The following is a 21,005-nucleotide window of genomic DNA, read 5'->3' as shown; positions in this document are numbered from 1 at the left end:
GGAAAACATGAGAGAGAGAGAGAAAAGAAAAAGGGAGGGAGGTGAAACATGATCGAGATATTGTGGAATATCGGCTTTCAGAAGCAAATAATGTGCTGACATTCAAACATTTAAATCTGACCCTTCTTTTCACGCCACAGAAACCCCAAACAATTACAAGTATTCAGTTTCCCTCCAGGAGTGCATTTGAATCAGGGTGGGAACGTTTCTGAAACAGGATTTAGACCGTATGGGACATGATTACTCTCCACTTGAACCCAGAATAATGATGGTATGAGATCCTTCTACTACACTCATCATACTCTCTTGCTTTTAAGTTGATGTTGAATGTTCACTGTTTAGTTATGACTTTCAAGCATTTAGGTCAGAAGAACAAGCTGCACACACAACATTTGAATTGTTTCACCTTATAAAGTTGATGGAAATGTTAGAAAAACAATTGCACATTTACACATCTAGCAGACACAGAGCAACGTTTGCATTCTTTTGTGCATTTCGTATATTCACACACCTTTTAGTCTTCTGTTGAAATCCTGAGAAATATACGTGGCTCTTTTAGTCTCCCTTTGCCCCGCTATGTTTACCAGACTTTGTGATTCGGCTGTTTGTTTTAGGACGGCTAGTGCAAACTGGCTTTATCCGGATTTGTTGCCAAAATATATGCCTGCTGGTGCTTAAAACCCTCTTAATGTGACAGTGACGTTAAGGCCCAAACAAACCCAGCTAAGGTGATCCGTAGAACTGAAGGGTTTGTTAGAGTCCACCATCCTTTACTCCTCTCCTCCCTCCATCATTACGCCTCAGTGTTTTGTGACCTCAGCTTTTCCTTCGCTCACATAAACATTCACCTCATCGTGGCGTCTGCGGGCCAAGTGTTCTCTTCTCTATCTAAACTTTACTGACATTGTTTTAGGAGATTATATCATGTGTTTTCTTTATTTGGTTAAAGCCAAAGTTAAACAATCATTTCATCCCATAATACTACAGAGACTGTTATGGTGACAGCTCTCCTTTTGGATGAACACACATATGCAGTTTTAGGTTGCATTAAAATAGTCTGATGTAGAAATGAAAGATTTTTATCTGTTGGAAAAAAACAACTTTGTTTTTGACACATCTTGATCAGACATTGTGTGCTGCTGTTTCTCGTCTTCTCTCCCGATGAGAGGCCACACTTTTCTTCATGTTGAGCTGATTCTGTGGTTAACCATAGATATTGATTCACAGCAGACATTTTGGTTTCAGATAACATTTTGCAACATTTTGTATTGGCTTGAAAAAATATATTTTATCAACTCATTGTGTGCTGTAAACTATAAATCCACACTTACAGTTATACCAATGTTTCACCTTAAAGGAGACCTATCATGCTATATTTTAATAATATATTGTTGGGCCATACCTATATAAGGTATATTTATACGTTTTCTTTTTCAAAATACCAAACAGATCATGCATTTTAGCCATGCCTCATTTTGCTCTATTTTGCTCTCCTCCACCCTGTCTTTGCATGCGCTGCAGCGGACCACGCCCCCCTGCAAAGTAGGGGGGCGTGGCACGAGCGTCACGTTACCATGCTGTTACCATGCCACGGCAACTTCTCATTCCCCTGATTGGTGGAGAGTTGGCCATATAGGCGGAGCTCCTCGTCACTGATCACACTATTTTCAAATTTGTATCAGTCTGTATCAGATCCGCTGCAGCCCCGTTTTTAGAGATTTGGGTATGGAGGAAAAGAGAGACAGTTGTGTTTTCTGACACTTGGTGAGTTCCCTGACACACCGGGGACACATATTCATGTATAAAAGACGTACAAAAGTGCATTTTGCATGATAGGTCACCTTTAAACAAAACGCATTAAAGGTACAAACATTAATTGGAAGACAAGGTCACACTTAATGCTTCTGCTGATAAGCATTTTTTATCTCTTACATTGAGAATTGCAACTTCTTACGTTGTGTCCACCGATGTATTGTTTAAAGAAATTGTGTCTTAAGAACTAAACACTCATTGCCTCCGGTCTACATTTGACTATTCAACCATGTGTTTAACCAAAATAGCAAGGGCGTTATAAAGGCCTCCTGTTTGAATATGATTGGATGTCATTAGTCAGCTGATGAATAGGCTGCTAAAACCTTTCAGAGCCATTTTAAAGCTAACAAATGGTGAGTTTTTGAGACCAACGACATATATATTTAGTAGAATATAAATGTAAATGACATCACATCTGTCTAGACTCAGTCAACACACTTTTTCCACATGTCTACGATCAGAAGCGCCAGTGCAAAGTCATTTAGATGTGCTTTATTTTAGGGACAGGTCTGGAGTAACATGTGCACGCATACATTATGTAATAAAACAATGTTTTCTTTTGGGCCAGCTCCATTGGCAGTACTGACACGGCACCATGACCACAATCCAACTGTCTCTCTTCAGCTTCTCAGCAGCCTGCCAAACCTCTTTCTTCCTGCTAATGAATGTGTTTCCCTGCTCTTTTCCTCCAGAGTGTTTATGCTTCTTAAACAAGTGCCTCAGGTGTGGGGTTGGGTTCCAGTTTGGGTGGTGTCTACACTTAATGACGTGTTGTATAAAATCCATTGCTGTTAGATCCAGTTATGAAAACATGACATTAAATGCATTCTATGTGTTTTATTAAGCCATCTGGTTATATTCTGTGGACGTCATGTTTCTTATTTCAGCCCAGAGTGTATGATGACAACCTCATCAGACACACAATACTCCCACCAGCATCAGCGCACTAAACCAACAACTGTTCTCATACTTTTACCCCACTGTGGGACCGAGTTCTCCCGAGTGAGCAGAGAAAACATTTGAGCAGAACAAAAACCTTTCCTTTTTATTGTGCTGAGATAGCAGCTTCACACTGACCATGCCCAGTGCAATGCAGACTCCAGAGATGGGGGGGGGAGATTGTTAGGCAGCTGGTTTTTCATGATTTATGACGGGAGTAATAAAACTTGTTTGTGGCTCCAGCTGAATTGGTTTCAGTCCTTTTAATGTCTGTTTTTCTCTTGCTTTGGCAGACAACTATGGTGGATACGAGAACCAGCTTTTCAAAGGTAATGATGGAGGTTTTCTATTGTCTAAGAAACATCAATGTTGATCCGCACATTCAACATGATTGTCCGTAGGCTTTTCAGATTAGATCCCGTATCAATGCATAAAGGGAGGGAATGTGATGAGGCACTTATAACTAACTTTATTTTTATGTTTAGATATTACCACTCATCTCTGTTCCCCATATGCCTATAGAACAACCATTACTTCCATGATCTGGACTATGATTCTAAATGTGATGTTACAGAAGAAAATAAAAAGATAAGAACACAAAAGTGCAGTTTGAGAGATCTGCAGTGAATAATAGAACCTACTTTTGGGATTTTTTTTTTTTAATGACATGACAATCAACACTTCAAATATTAAACCTTTTGCATACCAGTGTTATTTGGTCAGTTGTAAGACATCGTAAATGTTTTCCTTGTCCTGTTTTTCAGAGGAGGATTTCACTGGAGAAGAGGAAATGCCTTCATTTAGAGGTGAAGGCCACACACATACACACAAATCTAATAACAAGAAATAATGTAATCTGTGATATGTTCTTTTCCACCAATGACATGCTTCATACACACATATCTGTACATGCATGACTTGTACATACATATCTGAGTTTTCCTGCCATCGTGGTTATGCAATGCGAATACTGAATAACATTTCAGTAAGAAATAGTGCATCAACTAAATTAATTTAAAAACTAAAGTTGCAACTATTCCAACAAAACAAACAATCATCTTATAAAATATCCTGCATTGGTAAAGATTAAACTATTACGGTACTTAAGCTTTTAAAATGAGGACTGCTATCGGTAATACTCGGCTTTTTTCCAACTTTGATTGTAAAGTAAATGTTAATACAACTTTGGGTTTTGAGGCTGTCGGATAATTTGTGAATTGTGATGACAATATTTCTATCATCTCTAAACAGCAACTTGTAACTTGTCTTTTGATGACCTTGAACAATCAAATCAAATGTTTGTGCATATCAGATTCTGACTTTTTGGTTGGTATTAACTTATTCAGTCACACGTATTAATGTATGTTTGTATTGATTCCTCATGCAGGTCGCAGCAGGGGCGGCTGTCTGAGGTGTCAGCAGAGCCACTCCCTCCAGCTGGCTGTCAAAGTGCTCTATGGCTTTGTAGCGTTCCTCATCATTACTGTGGCAGTGCTGGCATCGCTCGGTAAGCTTTCTTTTACAATCACGTTGCAGTCGATGAATCCTGTGATGAAGTCTTTAAGCCCCCCATATATCATCTCTTTGACCCCTCCACAGAGACACTAACCTCTCAGGTAGATGCAGTCAACACCCTTGCAATTATTTTGATTATTTCTCTGATATGCATTAAGAAGTGGGAAGAAGGCTTGTCATGGAAAAAGGTCATATTTTTCTATGTGTGTATTAATTAAACCTAGTCCATTTACTCCAGACAGCTGGTTCTTACATTAACATCACGTTTTTATTGGGTCTGAAAGTCGTAAATCTTAAGCTTTTACTACTGTTTTGGGGATCTCAAGAGTACAGAGCGAGAGTTAGGCATGGTGGAAGTGAAGTAAAGTCGCACAATGCACGAAGAAGCTATTCAGGTACAGCAACTGACTGTAAGCCCGTTTATATGTGCTCAGAACAGTCTCATAATACACATGCACACAGAAGGATTCACACTTGTATTTCATGATCCACACTTGTGTTTTTCAATGCACACACAAATGTGTTCCGTTTCATATACATGTAAATAAAATCCAAATACAGAAAAAAGTTTTAAATGTGTATTTTTGATCCTCACATGTTTGCTTTCCGTTTAAAACCTCTGCACCTGCAAACACAAACCGCTTTCTGTGCATGGATCACTGTGCATTCGTGTGTGGGTTTTTTGAGACTCCCCTGACGGTCAGCCGATTCGTACTTGTAATTGTTTCTATCTATAGCCAATCAGATGTCTCCTCAATTCTTAGCCAATCAGATGTCTCCTCAATTCTAAGCCAATCACATGAGCGCGCCCCCACGAGGGTAGATTTCTTGCGTTCATGACGTAACGCTTCATGTACGCATTTTGCGCAGTCCGGAGCTGACAGGTCCATGGAGCTAATCTCACTCAGGACACCTCCACTCAGTACATTGCTACTTTCCAAACAGGAAATGCACGCAAATACAAGCCTTTATATTATTAAGGTACAGCGCCACTTTCCGAACCATTGATGAATGCTTGTGTGTACACAAAAACGGCAGGCAAAACCTTTTTGAATGTGTGTTTCCTGTATGGCGAATACAGCTGCTTTATTTATGTCTGTATGAAGTTGTTGTGAGTGTGGAGGGAGCAGCTACAGGTTAGCTTAGCCTAATCGATCAGTGCACTACGAAGCCAGTGCTACTGCTAGACAGTAAACTGTGAACGGGGGGGAGCCCCGCCGGTCATTATCGGCCGATATTCACTCTTAATAGTTTGATCGGTGCTCTCTATAAAGGCCGATCAGGAGAGCTGGATCTGATCGATATGGACATAAACGCGAGTGAAGTGTAACCGGACGCGAGAGAGATCAGATCAGCTGCTGAGTCTGACGGAGACACGCAGCTCTGCATGTTCACCTGAAGCTTCGCCCTCTGTTTAGCGAGCTGACTGCGCAAAATGCGTATATGAAGTGTCATGAACGCAATAAATCATACCCTCTTGGGGGCGCGCTCATGTGATTGGCTTAGACTGGAGGAGACATCTGATTGGCTATAGATGAGAGAAATTACAAGTACGAATCGGGTGACCGTCAGGGGAGTCTCAAAAAACCCACACACGAATGCACAGCGATCCGTGCACAGAAAGCGGTTTGTGTTTGTAGGTTCAGAGGTTTTAAATGGAAAACAAATATTTGAGGATCAAAAATACACATGTATATGAAACGGAACACATTTGTGTGTGCATTGAAAAACACAAGTGTGGATCATGAAATACAAGTGTGAATCCTTCTGTGTGCATGTGTGTATTATGAGACTGTTCTGAGCCCATACGTTTACACCTGGTATTATCACGCATCTTAGGTGTTTCAAATTTCAACCCATTTAAACAGGCATACCACATACACAGAATCACATCTTTTTATAGAATGCTTTATACACAGAAACAGAGCTTAGTTTAGATTTGGTCTCGTACAGCTGTGCTAGAGGTTGACGCAAAGCCCTGGAAACTTGAGTATAAACAGAAAAGATATTGAACTTGGCTGCAACTCCAAACCGTGCATGTGCATGAGGAAAACACAGAGAAAAATAACCTTTGAGTTTAGTGCTTCCTGCTCAACATCTGTTTTATAAAAAAAATACATTCCTTTAGTAACAAATGTGGAATGAAGCAACACATGATTTAGCTATTTGCAGATTGTTTGGAGTGAATTGAATATTTTGCCATCCGTCACTTCTAAAGCGTTAAAGGTCCCTATTATAATGTTTTCCATCAATATATTATAGGTCTCAGATATATACAGAACATGTCTCTGAAGTGTTTGGCTCCAAACACCAAACAGATCATTGCAGCATTACCCATAATCCCCTCTGTTTCAGCCCTGTTTCCAAAGTGCTGATTCTCTGTCTGTTACTTTAGAGGAAAATAAGGAGCCCCTCCCCACGCCCCTCTGAAAGAGATTTGGTTAAAAAGAAGACAATGGTGCTCTAGGAGGAGATTCAGGTGATAAGGGGGGGGGGGGGGGTTACCTTGGTTGCTGATTGGCTAATGTTTACACAAGCCAAAACATCGTTATCATAAAGTGGCCAAAATCTGATCAGCTCATTTTCAGACAGGTTTTTATAGAAATGGATCAGGACAAAAAGAGAGAGAATATTTTTTCCTGAAACTTTCAGAGTCTCTTTACACAGAGGGGACACATGTTGATGTAGAAGAGACATGAAGAATTGGATTTTGCATAATAGGTGACCTTTAAAAAACAATTAATGTTGCATTGTTCCAGAGTATTGATTAAATGAGCCGTATTCACAGCAGCTAATACAGTGGAGCAGGTGGTACGCGCAGAACGCATGTGGAAGCATTTATATATGTAAACATACAATGGAACAGCGACTGCATTAATCCCCTGAGTCAGGGCTTAGGATGCTGAAAAGGTCGGCAAACACACATTATACTAACTTACACCCCCACAAACTCACACTCACTAAATAATTGTTGCTCTCTTGGGAAATATGTGGGGAAAGAAGCAGGACCTGGCCGGCTGGCTAAACCATCATTCTTCGTGGTTGGGTTACGTTTCTTAGCTAATGAAAACTTGGTGTCAGGCCTTAAATTACAACTTCCTGTTTTCACTACTTTAAATACTTCCTATGTCCTGTCAACACCGTGATACTGCTGATGTTGATCATTTTTTAATCTATTCCTCAGCATGCAAAAACCATCATAAATAATCGTTTGCATGTTTAAAGCTAATGATTTGATTCCCGATTGACTTTCACTGACTTCTGCAAGAGCAGAATCATACCCCTACACTGAAACATAAACCCTGAGCTTGGGAATGAGAGTATGTCATATTCCAACACAAGAACAATTTTCTTTCCAATAACTCAATCGTCTTTGTGTTTCCAGTGTTTAGGAAGGTCAACAACCTCTCTGGGGAGGAGTCCGTCTACCACAACAAGATCACCAGGGCTCAGCAAGGAATAGAGGGTAAAGAAGCTTTAGTATTATATGTTATTATGAAGTCAGGGGGACCTCATAGACCCTAAACATAAGATAAGATAAGACAGTACTTTATTGATCCAAATTTGGGACATTTTTGCGAGATTACGGGAAAACAAATTTAATTGGAAAATGACTCGCCACAGAAGTTTTTCTTTTTTTTAGGCAAATGGTGAATTTAGTTACATTTTCTTCTGACATTTCATACATTTCTACACAAAATCTTCATTGTTTACGTAATTAGGCGCTTTCACTCCGCAGTACTTTTCCCACAAAGGTTCATGAGAACTTAGTTCATGAGAACTCTTTAGTTCTCATGAACTAAGTACAGATCGCGTTCACACCGGAATAAGTCCCTGAGGGAGGATTATGCAAATAAAGCCGCTGACGTCACTTCTTCTTCTGGGTTTACTGGCAGGCCGCAAACAACTTCACGGCGTATACTGCCACCCGAAGTCCCCGGCCGGAAGTCCCCGGAGTTGGGGACTGGCTTCAGTAGAAGCTGCTGGGACTCCCAGCAGCTTCTACTGAAGCCTTCCGAGTAAATCGCCAGAACGCCGACACCTCCTCATCTCCACCGCTCCCATGTTTTCTTTTGTGTTGCCATAAGTTAGTCTCTCTGCGTTTCTGCGCTGGGCTAATGCTAATGCTAATGCGAGGATAATAAAATGGTGGCTTCACAAATCTTTTTTTGAGTTTTACAGGGCGTGGTTTGCAATCCGCCCAGCCAATCAGAAATAGGAACCTTTTTCTCCCACGAAAGTCCCTGCTCTCTAGCAGGGACGGAAAAGGGAGTAAAAAGGTTCTGATTAACTCATTTTAGTTCCGACTCTTTTTGGTGTGAACGCGACATTTCGGAACTATATCGGAACTAAAGTGGGAAAAGTACTGCGGTGTGAACGCGGCTATTGACAGCACTAAAAGAGCCTGAATTGGCTGTTTTCTATAACTAAAACGCTTTTTTGTTAAAATAAAAAGACCTTTGAGATTGTTAAATGTTAAAAAACAAATATTCTTGACGACCTCCACAAGGTACATTTTGTAGCTATTCTGGATCTTAAGTGTTCAAGTTTCACTTTTTCTGAGGAACTAAAATATTTATTTTTCAAAAACCTATCCTGCCTCACTGTCTTTATTTCTCTGCCTCCACCTCAGACCTGAGCTCCACCTCTAACTGTTCAGGATGTCTGGATGTGACTCTGTACAGCGAGGAGATCAGCCGACTGAAGAACGAGTTTGAAGAGATCCAGAAAATGATACTGGGACAGGAGCAGGTACGATAGACCACACAGCAAGCTCTAACAGGCAAAGGCTTCATTTCCAGAGATGGCAAAAGTACACACATCCGTTACTGAAGTAGAAGTACAGATACTCGTGTTTAAAAATACTCTGGTAAAAGTAGAAGTACTGACTAAACTTCTTCACCCAAGTAAAAGTAATGAAGTATGGGCTTTGAAATGTACTTCAGTAAAAAGTACCCATAACTAGCAGCTGTTTTAAAGAGTACCTGACCTCCCTTTATATTAATAGAACAATAATGTCCTTGTTAGCTAATGAATGTTTCCATGCTGAACAACGGCAACATGACAACGTTTTCATTGGTCCCTCTTCTTTAGAGAAGAGTAGGAAATGATGGATACACGGATCGTGTTCAAATCAATAGGCACGCAATGACTCTGAATAATAATGATCACGCCACCAAACACACATTCAAACTAAAGGAACCAGCCTGTTTGGAAAATGTAAGAAGTAGAAAGTACAGGTATTTGTGTTCAACATGTAAGAAGTAGAAAGTACAGGTATTTGTGTTCAACATGTAAGAAGTAGAAAGTTCAGGTATTTGTGTTCAAAATGTAAGAAGTAGAAAGTACAGGTATTTGAGTTCAAAGTGTAAGAAGTAGAAAGTACAGGTATTTTTGTTCAAAATGTAAGAAATCAAAGTAAAAAGTCGTCAGAAAAATAAGAAGTGGAGTAAAGTACTGATACCAGAAAAATGTACTTAAGTAAGTAACAAAGTATTTGTACTGCACTACTTCCCACCTCTGTTTATTTCCAAGGTTGTGTTTTGTTCAACCAGTCGTCCGAACACATTACATTTCTGACCCTTTGGTCCCTAAAGGTCCTGGACGGGGCCTCCCAGACCCAAACAATGCTGAAGACCACCAGCAGCCGGCTGACGCGCGACATGCAGAACCACCTCATGTCAATCAAACTCCTCAACCAGTCGCTGGAAAGATACCTGGAACGAGTGGAGGGCTGGAAGGAAGTGATCGAGGAAACTGAAGAGAAAATGAAGACGCTGGCGGAGGATCAGTACGAGATCAAAGCCACATCGCAGCAAGTCAACACTACAGTGGCTCTCAGGTGAATAAAGGATAGGAAAAGAGAGGGATGACCAAAGCTTGATCTAATATTATTCTTCGTTGTGTCTTTTTTCATTAATGAGAATAATATATATGATGTTCTCACTTTAATTTTGAAATCCTGTTTTAGCTATTTTTGTCAACTGTCCTGGAAAAAATATTGTTGGCTAAATTTCACCACAGTTTTCATTAATAAAATAAATACATTTACAGTATTCATATGATTTTATCAACCCCCATGCTAGATGATTATCACGTCTCATTAGCTTAATGTACACATTGTGTTCATGACCTTTGAGTGAGCTGGCCAAGAGGGAAATCAGTGGCTGTCAGAGTCAAAGCCCCCACTGCACTTTTTTGACAAGCAAATCATTGTTTATGAAGGCAAAGTACAGAAAGAATAATAACTGGGAGTTACGTTTTGAAAAAGGCTCAGCTGGAAAACATAATGCTGATTCAAACATGCTGTAGAACGTGACCAATTGAGATGGATAGATAGATAGATAGATAGATATAGATGGATAGATAGATAGATAGATAGATAGGTAGGTAGATAGATATAGATAGATAGATAGATAGATAGATAGATAGGTAGATAGATATAGATAGATAGATAGATAGATAGATAGATAGATAGGTAGATAGATATAGATAGATAGATAGATAGATAGATAGATCGATAGATAGATAGACAGATCGATAGATAGACAGATAGATAGATATATAGATAGACAGATAGATAGATAGATAGATAGATATAGATGGATAGATGGATAGATAGATAGATAGATAAATAGATAGGTAGATAGATATAGATGGATAGATAGATAGGTAGATAGATAGATAGATAGATAGATAGATAGATAGATAGACAGATCGATAGATAGACAGATAGATAGATATATAGATAGACAGATATATAGATAGATAGATAGGTAGATATAGATAGATAGGTAGATAGATAGATAGATATAGATGGATAGATATATATATAGATGGATAGATAGATAGATAGGTAGATAGATAGATAGATAGGTAGATAGATAGATAGATAGATAGATCGATAGATAGATAGATAGACAGATCGATAGATAGATAGATAGATAGATAGATAGATAGATAGATAGATAGATAGATAGATAGATAGATACATAGTTAGATAACATTTGATTTAATAAAACATCTTCTCATCATATACTTTTTGGTAGCTTCCACAGTTTTTAAAAATAATGTAATAACGTCTTCTTTGTTTTCCTGTGCTCTCCAGTACACAGTGGATCGATGCCTTGCAGAGAAAAGCTGATGAGGAGACTCTGGTCCTCCAGAAGTTGACAACCGACTGGCAGAACTACAGCCAAGTTCTGAGCGCAATGAAATCCAACACGAGCAGCACCACACAAACAATGCGCCTCCTACAAAACAACATCGTAACAGATCAACAGAGAACCGCCATGTCCACTGAGGTGTACTACGACCTCACACAGCAGGTGTGTGTCTGTTTCAGTTTTCAAGTATAATTTGAAAAAAGCAACTAAATAATTTCTGGTAAAACTTCTAAAACTCCTACAACTTGTACAACTGCGCTTACGCCAGCCACTGCCAGTTTTGTTGACCCCACTCTAGTGTTAGGGTAAGGATGGCCTCAAAAAGTCCTGAAAGTCGCCATGGCCTGTCCATCGCTTAGCACGCACACTCATTAACTGTAACGGTAAAATCCTGTTGCTTTATGATCAGGTTTGAAATGAGAGACAGACTATTATGGTTCATCCCGCTCAACACAAACATACAACTTCCTCTATTTTTACCTGTTGTCTTGATAAATTCTTTATTATGTACATTTCCAATCGCAGGTGATGAACCTGCAGATGCAACTCGACAATGTTACCTCTTTCATGGATGAACACGAGGAGAACTTGCATGACCTGCACTACCATTCCAGGTAACACACATTTCATACATGTACACATGAGAGGGCATCGTATTGACTTAGTTGTATCCTTTTATGCCTGATTCTAAACATCCAGGTTTTTCCTTTTTATTCAGATGTCCAAAGCAAACCATTTGCATCCAGCATAATAAAGAAAACTCAGGCAGTTTGTCCTTTTGAATTTTAATTATAATTGCTAATTGCTAATTTGAGTAAAACATGTGCTTTCCAAGTATAACCTTTTCTCCGCTCAGGAAATGTAAAATCCGACCTGGACTCTGCTACCCTTCTCTTTAGGTACTATGAGAATCGTACGGGTGAGCGTTTCTCTGCATTGGATAGTCGTTTGAACTCCATCTCCATGGAGATCGACACAATCTCCTCCAGCATCAACGCCACCGTCAGCCACGTCCAGAGCATGTACAAGTACATCAACATCGAGAGCTCGTCCTGCCAGAGCCGCATGGGCCGACACGCTGAAGATCTACAGGTAGGACACATTAAAGAGTTCTTCCTTCCTTCCTTATGTATGCTTCACAGCTGGAGTCTTCCTGTGTTTGTTGGGTTTTTTCTACTTTGCTTCTTTCTTTCTCCTCACATCTGACGCGTCCCGTCTCTTTTGTCCAGAACCTCAACAACACGGTGTTGTTACTCCTCCACTTGGCCGACACACTGAGACAGCAAAACATGTTGTTGAATGTCCGACTGGATGTAGACGTCAGGAATCTGTCCATGGTGATGGAGGAGATGAAGCTCGTGGATGTGCACCATACCACGCTCATAAAGAACTTCACTATAATAAAAGGTACGGTAGTGGTTGCCATATATATGAAATGAATAGGGCTGTCAAAATCATGGCTGATTCTGTCTATTCTTCATGCACTGAATTGGTCAAAGGGGTGGAAAAATCTGCTAGTTATCTCTAGAATCTGAACTGAATCAGCCGCAGTGCCCTGAATGCACTTAACCTGGAAGCCTAAATGAATTATAAATAAACATAAAAAACCTTTTAGCTCCATATTCGGTTATTCCAAACCAACATTTATTTAAAGGTCCCATGCCATGGCCATTTCCACTGATCATAATTCCATTGTTGAGGTATACTAAAATAGAAAAATACTGTGCAATTTTCCAAACTCACATTGGTTTCGCATACAGCATCTCTGTAAAGTGTGTGTATTCAGCAGCAGTATTCACTTTCTCCACTAAACGGCTCGCTGCAGCTCTGTACACTTAACTTTTTAACTGAACCTCACCATCCTCCCTCAACAGGTGCTCCTGGACCACCCGGGCCAAAAGGGAACCGTGGTGAGAGCGGTTCGAAAGGACCAATGGGACTGAGTGGGACTAAAGGTGACCGAGGCCCGCCAGGAGGCCGGGGAAATTCTGGAGAGAAAGGTCCTCTCGGGCCCAAAGGAGCCCCGGGTGAAACAGGCCCCACTGGACACAGAGGCGCAGCAGGGATCAAAGGAGATAAAGGGCCTATTGGCCCACCTGGACCGCGTGGTGAGAAGGGCCAGAGAGGGGACGCAGGCCTACACGGTTTAGAAGGAGCCAATGGGCCCTTAGGTTTGTCAGGCCTCCAGGGTCAGGCAGGACTCCCGGGCATCATTGGGCCACCAGGAGCCCGGGGGAAACCAGGACCAGTGGGACCGCCTGGACAGCCGGGATACCCTGGGCCTCAAGGCCTGCCATACCCTCAGGCCCCCGTCAACACCCTGCAGGGGGCCAGGGGACCAGCCCCCGCAACCATGAGGCAGTGAGAAGATGGACCCAGAGGTGATCTGTCTGGTACCAAGAGGACTTATTAACCAGATGAAGGAAAATCATCCATTGTGACTGGGGACGCAAAAATCCAGTTTCTCTGGGATTATGCAAAAATGGGATTGTGCTTTAAAGGGGGAATTCCCCTGATATAATGACATGGCCACAAGAAAGGAACCAAGAGGACGGTGTAGATAAGAGAACACAGAACTGAGCTGTTGTTGAGAAGTGAGATGACACAGTACCTGAAGCCAGAAACAGACTGCGTTTGGACAGAAAATGGAAATGGTCTTATGTTGGAGGAAGCTGCTGTCATGCAACACATGGGTCTCTATACATCTTTTCATGAGTGTTTCCTTGTCCAGGAAGCTAAAGAATACAAAAGGCTCTGTCCATGTACAGTATGATGATATTTTACCAGAATTAAAAACTTGTTTTAGCTGATAATATGAATAGGAATGAAAAAAAACATCTGTATTGAAGTCTTGCCTGGTTGAATGTACATGGTTGAAAATGGTTTTTGTCAAACCAACAAAACCTCCTTGGGCAATAAATAGAGCTGTTAGCCAAGGATAAGGACTAAAGTGATGGTGTTTCCCGTCAGAGCTACTCAAAGGCTTACATTCCCATATTGGCACAGAAACAAAATCTTTACTTGTTACATTAGGTACACATTGACACATTATGTTCAGATGGATGGCACTTTATTGGTTCTTAAAGTGTGACATTGAAGGATTTTTAATCTTTTGGCATTTCAGAGCAGGTACTCTGAAGACTTTTCTTACATCTTCTTCACAAATATGTCATTTTATGATCAGTGATTGAAGAAGTCAAGTTTTAGAATTCATGGCTTCTGAATTTGCGCTCTAATGACTTTTGTTTTACATTGTGTGCAACGTTTGCTTCTATTGTTGCTGCAAGAATAAAGAAAGTAACTCTCTCTTCGACCTATGTTGAAACGTTTTGGTGTGAAGGCTAACAGATCACTCATTCAATACAACAAGGCATAATAATGTAACACTTGAGAAAGCAGAGGAATGACCAAAGAGGGTTTTTAGATCTTATAAAACAAACATAAATAACTTTTTATATCACATAAAAATCTTTCAAAAAGGCAAACTTAATTCTTTGGAAAACCTGTGTGTTGTAATGAAATGCGACTGGCTTGCATCGAACTTCAATAAAGCTTTTTTTTAACTCGTTCTCAGTCAGTATCCTATGTACTTCCAGAGCAGCGTGCCATTGTTGAGGGAAAGGGAGTAGACATTAATTCAAAACACATGTCTAACCCCTCTCATTGGATCTTTGAGGTAAGCTTCCACGGACTTAAAAATATTCGATTCTCTACATTTTGTGATAGTGGTGGTCTAATGGATAGTGAGGTGGGCTGATCGGAAGGTTGTGAGTTCAAATCCCGCCAGGAACACCACGACTAGTGTGCCCTTGAGTAAGGCCCTTAGCCCTTAGTTACTCCAGGGAGAATGTCCCTGTAATTGGTCATTGTAAGTAACTTTGGATAAAAGTGTCAGCTAAATGAAATATAATGTAATTTTCCCTGTTGTTTTAACATTTGCCATACGATTAACATTTTGTAGTTCACAGTAGAATTCAATGGGTACAGTTGTCCATAAATAAGAGTTTAGGATAACAAACAATACATTTGATATGCCTAAAATCATCAGCTTTCAGAAGATTTTATTGTAAGAATCAGCTAACATTAATGTCTGACGCATGTTATGTTGTAGAAACTCAGCTCCATGTAGCGGGCCGCTCTGATCTGCTGACTTCTTGATATTTTCACCATCTCTTCCTCAGTGCTGAAACATGCTTGGTGGGATGTTAAGAACCTGATACCCAAGAAAAACTTCCTTCAAGAATCCACCCAAAGCCCTTTCGTCCTCCGGTTCTCATAACTTTATGAGCACGCAACATTTGCTCTAAATCACTCGCTGTTTTCACCTCTGAAACCTGAAGCTGGAGCGTACAATCGCTGCTGTTTCTGATCTATGAAGCAGGAAAATATGGCTTATATAAAATCCAGGATAAGATATTTATAGGTCTGAATTTAAATGCTTTACTTACACATCAGATTCCCTTCAATCTGACTGGTATAATTTGTCCTCTTATGGAGAGCTGGACCTCCTGCAGTCAAACTATTTCCACATGGGGAGCCGTGAATCAGTTGGCGGACAGGGCAAAGTATAACAGATGTCACCACAAGAGAGAAGTACTGAGAAAGTAAAGAAACAACGGCAGAAACAGAGGATTTATGGTAGGTATGAAGTGGACGAACAGACTGTAAATTCACTATAACTCTAAAGGTATGACTTGTGTTTGGCAAAGGGGATTAGAAGTGTTTCCATCTACTTACTTTGATACACATTTTGAAGTGTGGCAATAGAAATGCTGTGTAAAATAATAACTCATAACTCAACTCGTGTCGAAGTTACATCTGTTCTCCATTTTTCTCCCATAGAGTTTTTAAGAGCATTACTTTTTTAAATGTATTTATTATGGGGTTTTATTACATTTAGCCTATGCTTTTTAAGTATTTTCCGCTGAGTAACTCTAATTACGAACCCCCTTCTCCTGCCATGGTGTGGCTGAAACTGGTGCAGGTGCAGGGGATTTGTAATTAGTGTTTCTCAGAGTCAAAGGCACAAGGGCTTTGGATTAACCTCTGCACTCTATAGACAATAGTTTAATCTCTGCCTCATAATATAAGAAAATGTATGCTAACATTATATGCCAAAACAACTTTAAGAGAACAACAACTTTATGTAAGAGCTGTAAGTTTGTTAGCTTGTTGTCGAAATGGCCAAAACTATTTATGAATGCAGATTTAACAGTAAAAAGGAGTCAGGTGAGGATTGACAAATCTGCAATAAATACATTGTACACCGTGTACAATTCCTGATCATTACATTGCGGTTAAAACAAATCTGTATTTAATCTTTTCAATGTGCTTTCTCAGCGCCATCGAGATCATATCAGTAACAACAACATGCAGTTATTTATGCTTCAAATTGTCAGCGCCCCATCACACTGAGGTTCCCTTGAGTAGTACGGGGGCTAAGGGAACCAAGTCCTGTTTACATTGGCAGGAATCACTTGTTAATTTCGGTTTGCCGTGTACACCACACGCTTACAAACAAGGTATATTTGAGAACTTCAAATTGCCAGGGGTCGCTAAGGGGATTTCTGGAGGAGGTTAATTACTGTGTTCTACTTATTATAGTGGCTCAACATCTCTAATCCATGAGAAAACAACCCCACGGATGTACATCAAGACGGAAAACCTCTTAAGCGTCCTCTTTTGGGTAAATGAGGAAAGCAGCAATGTTTTTATTGTGTTTTGAAATGTTTAATCGACCTGGAGGTAGAATAAATACTGTAAAAGTACAGCTGCGAGTGAGGCTAAAGCATGAACATCTCCAACACGGACAGAGACAAAGAGAGTCCAAGGAAGTGAAGTAAGCCGTGTGAATAGTGGAGGCATGGTGTGCTATAGCTGTGGTGAAAAACACCAATCTGAGCCAGCATAAACCCAAAGACCAGATGTGCTTTTCTGGAGCTAGCTCTGACTTTTCCAGGTGGAATATATTTCATCGCTTTGAGTAATTTTCTCACCCTAGAGGCATAGCAACAGGCTGAAAGCTCTACATCATCATTTATTTATTTAATTTCTCAGAGTCATTAACGACCAGGATGTAACACCTCTCTCCCTCTTTCCACATGAACACTGTAAGGCTGATTGGCTGTGAAGTGGATTGAGTAGCTGTGATGGACTGTAATGGAGTAATAGCTACACCCGTAGGACCCAGGACCGCTTCCTGCTGACTGTGCGCCTGCACATGGGTGAGAGGAGATTGTCAGTTAGTGTTGGGTCTAATTCGATGAATAACCTTATAAAGAAGGGGGTTATATGAACAGCATTCAGTATCTTTAGAGGTTGGCAGTGCCGTGACATTGCAAAAACACATTTTTTTATTAACGTTACTATCTGTAATGTCTATGAATACTTTATTCAAACCATTGGCTCTGTGATACCAACTCGCTTGCTCTTCTCAAATTACCCTACATAACCAGCTAGTTTACCAAAGCAACCAGCGACTGTGGCTACGAGGGAATGCGGTCGTCTTTCAAGCAGAAGGTTGTGGGTTCGATCCCAGCCCGTGCAGCCAACATGTCGATGTATCCTTGGGCAAGATACTTAACCCTGAGTTGCTCCCGATGGCCAACGGTGTGTGAATGTTAGTTCCTAGAGTAAGGTACACTGCTCTGTAGGAATTGGTGAATGACATGTAGTGTGTAAAAGCACTTTGAGGGGATGTAAAGACTGGATAAAGCGCTATATAAGTACAGTCCATTTACCATGTTGGTAAAAGCCACCTAGCTAACCCTCATTTAGCTACATTAGCTAATTAGCTGCCACAGCACAAGCCTCCAGGAAGAGCACCGCGCTTCAAAGCCAATTTTCGTAGAGGCCACACCATGCAATACAAACGTCCATGCTGTGCTGTGATGTTATTGGACAAAAGAAATTTAAAACTTAAATTGGCAAAGAGTCAATCAGTGGATCTTTTTAGTGGATCTTTTTTTGCTAAATCAACTTCCCATTAGGGAAACCTAATTTGCTTGGAGATAGCTAAGATGTTAAAGTTGTAAAAAATGTAAAGGTCCAAACCATTGTCACTTTTGTTCCTCCTTTCAGGTGAAAAGACACGGATGACCAACAGAAGTAACAGGTACATGTATCACTCGGCAGTCAAACAATTGAACAGTAGCCCACCTCCAACACTGTATGGAGTTATTTTATATCCATGCTATTGCCTTGCATCACTCTTGATTAGTAAAAAGCTATCATTACATAACTTTGCTTTGTCAATGCCCCTTAGCTAGTTAAGTAATTTGTCAAGTTTGCTAACTCACTGTAGAGTTCACCAATCAGACAGTGTTTTGCTGAAGATAACACCTTTGAAAACAATAACATTTGTGTTTTATGAACTTATTATTTACTGAGTCATCTGATTAACAGAAAGCAAACGTCAGTGACTCTTCACATGCTTTTTTTCCCTTTTAAAACCTCTCAAAATGAACTCCTTACTCAAGTTAATTCTTATGTCAATAACTACTTACATTTGTATTAAGATCGACAGCAGTGGCAATTGTACCCCTGAAGCGTTAACACCACTTATTAATATAACAACTTTGCAATACAGATCAGTTCCTTTTCCATCTTATCTCTTCATCTCTTTTATGTATGTTTAAAATGTACGGATCTCCAGGCAGAAAAGTTACACACTCTGAGTAATTTAATAACATTTATATTTCATGCTTTCCCTCAGCTGTCTGTCACATTGATTCCCACGTCAGGTTGTGTAATTTCAGTCATGATGACATTGAATCTGTCAGGAATGGGAGGTGGTATGCAGAGAGACATTACCTAACCTCAACCAACACACACACACACACACACACACACACACACACACACACACACACACACACACACACACACACACACACACACACACACACACACACACACACACACACACACACACACACACACACACACACACACACACACACACACACACACACACACACAAACACACATACAATTTGAGATGTTAGCTAACCGTTGACTTGACAGGCCCCCAAAGAGCTCATTACGTAGACAGCTGTAAAAACACACTTGGCCTTTCACTACAGCTCAGGTAACCATTAGTGTGTGTGGGAGAGAGAGAGAAACATCGGAGAGCACACCTGCTGCAATGTGTGTAGTGAGTCAGCAACTAACTCTGAAAATAAATAAAGAATTTAGGACTATGATTGAAATTGTGAGATTGTGAGTCCTTCCACCAGCTGTGTTGTCGACTAAAGGTACATGACTGGACCCGGGTCAGACTGGAGTCTCAAATTGGATGACTTTACATTTGACAAAATGAGCCTTGCTACTCAACTTGATCTCTAACATCAATGACGTGTGACTTCACCTTTTCACTTGAAAATACCTTACCCCACATACATAATGATCTTATTTATGTGCCAAGAATCAATTCTTCAATCCCAATTATGCAATGGTCTACAAGAAACCCTTAAATGCAGTTTACAGGTTTTGGTAAAGATTGCATTATAGTTATCTGAGACGGTATTGCCTGGTAAAATGTGTAATTTACCGGTGACATCCAAAACAAAGATGTTGTTTCACCTCTAAATAGGATCATCTATCACTGTCACCAAACTTTAGTTTTTTAACGAGTAAAAAACATTTGTCAAAACTATTTTCTGGGACTTTTACAATCCAAAGGTTGGCTGCACACCGAAATTTTTATTTTTTATTTAGCCTTTATTTATGCAGGTGAATCTCATTGAGACACAAGGTCTCATTCTCAAGAGAGACCTGTTCAGTGACACCACCACACAAAGTTACAGACAGACAGGACACTAAACACAGAGGCAACAATCAAATAAAACATCGTAACAAGTAGTCAGATATTGCAGGTGCAAACACCCACAGATGATTTCTCCAGCTTTTTAAAAATGTGTTTAAAATCTGTGATGGGTATCAAACTGCTCAGCTTAAGTTCCTGCTGAAGTGTGTTCCAGGTTGAGGGGGCAGAGTATGATATATATATATAAATGTTCCCTTACTTTTTTAAAGATATTGACTTTGAAAAAAGGTCCCGGACCGACCTTTTGAACCCTAAGTCAAGCAGCTTAAGAAAGTATTTCTGTTGGCAGTGGCTGCAGCGAGGAGAGGGAGACTCACTCCGGGCACAGAGCGTCTGCAGAGTCACGACAGGCGATGGAGGAACAGTCTGAACCCGGTCCTTGTTTACTTCACAAGTTTCCCCTTGAAGTTTGGAAAACAGGAGAAGTTCTGGTCCCTGTTTATCAGGACATTTTGATTATATGCTTATTAAACATTGTTTTAACACTCAAGCTCCTTTCACATGCATTGCAACCCTCAAAATGAACCCTAACCCAGACATTACCATTGATGCCAGAATCATTCGACAGACTTTACCCTGACAACTCCCTAGTATTAGGTCTGTGTAATAGGCTTTAAACCTGGATTAGCAAGGCTAGCAAATAATATATCTTTACTTAAAGAAGGAATTTAAAAACTGGCTAGCCTGGTTTTGCAAAAAGCCTCTGTCTCACTGAACTCCGGTAAATTAGGTCAGGTCTCTACAGG

General features: G+C 40.3%; 1 protein-coding gene and 1 long non-coding RNA gene across 5 annotated transcripts in view; both read left to right on the top strand.

The window, feature by feature from the left end:
• scara3 (scavenger receptor class A, member 3) overlaps nt 1-15,001 on the top strand; it is a 16,725-nt gene extending 1,724 nt beyond the window's left edge. Inside the window, exons 1-12 of one of the 2 annotated variants that reach the window (XM_079644118.1) lie at nt 1,656-1,764; nt 3,045-3,080; nt 3,516-3,557; nt 4,139-4,258; nt 7,652-7,732; nt 8,900-9,018; nt 9,864-10,108; nt 11,375-11,594; nt 11,958-12,046; nt 12,332-12,524; nt 12,662-12,839; nt 13,307-15,001. In XM_079644118.1, the coding sequence (XP_079500244.1) occupies nt 3,542-3,557; nt 4,139-4,258; nt 7,652-7,732; nt 8,900-9,018; nt 9,864-10,108; nt 11,375-11,594; nt 11,958-12,046; nt 12,332-12,524; nt 12,662-12,839; nt 13,307-13,797 (1,752 nt within the window). In that variant the 5' untranslated portion in view covers nt 1,656-1,764; nt 3,045-3,080; nt 3,516-3,541 and the 3' untranslated portion in view covers nt 13,798-15,001. Of the gene's footprint in view, nt 1-1,655; nt 1,765-3,044; nt 3,081-3,515; nt 3,558-4,138; nt 4,259-7,651; nt 7,733-8,899; nt 9,019-9,863; nt 10,109-11,374; nt 11,595-11,957; nt 12,047-12,331; nt 12,525-12,661; nt 12,840-13,306 lie in introns of those variants that run through there. The other variant, XM_079644117.1, reaches the window with a different exon arrangement.
• A 575-nt stretch (nt 15,002-15,576) lies between these two features.
• LOC307016830 lies at nt 15,577-20,673 on the top strand. 3 transcript variants are annotated; one of them, XR_013801922.1, is made up of 4 exons: nt 15,577-16,070; nt 17,548-17,656; nt 18,513-18,546; nt 20,549-20,673. It is a non-coding gene; the product is annotated as an uncharacterized lncRNA (long non-coding RNA). The 3 variants fall into 3 exon arrangements; XR_013801923.1 differs by lacking the exon at nt 15,577-16,070 and adding an exon at nt 16,723-17,118; XR_013801924.1 differs by lacking the exon at nt 15,577-16,070 and adding an exon at nt 17,274-17,391.
• Nucleotides 20,674-21,005: the final 332 nt, after the last annotated feature.

The sequence above is a fragment of the Notothenia rossii genome (assembly GCF_949606895.1).
Source record: "Notothenia rossii genome assembly, chromosome: 8".
NCBI classification, from domain to species: Eukaryota; Metazoa; Chordata; class Actinopteri; order Perciformes; family Nototheniidae; genus Notothenia; species Notothenia rossii.
Note: the sequence above shows the minus strand (reverse complement) of the source record. Positions and strands in the feature narration are given on the sequence as shown.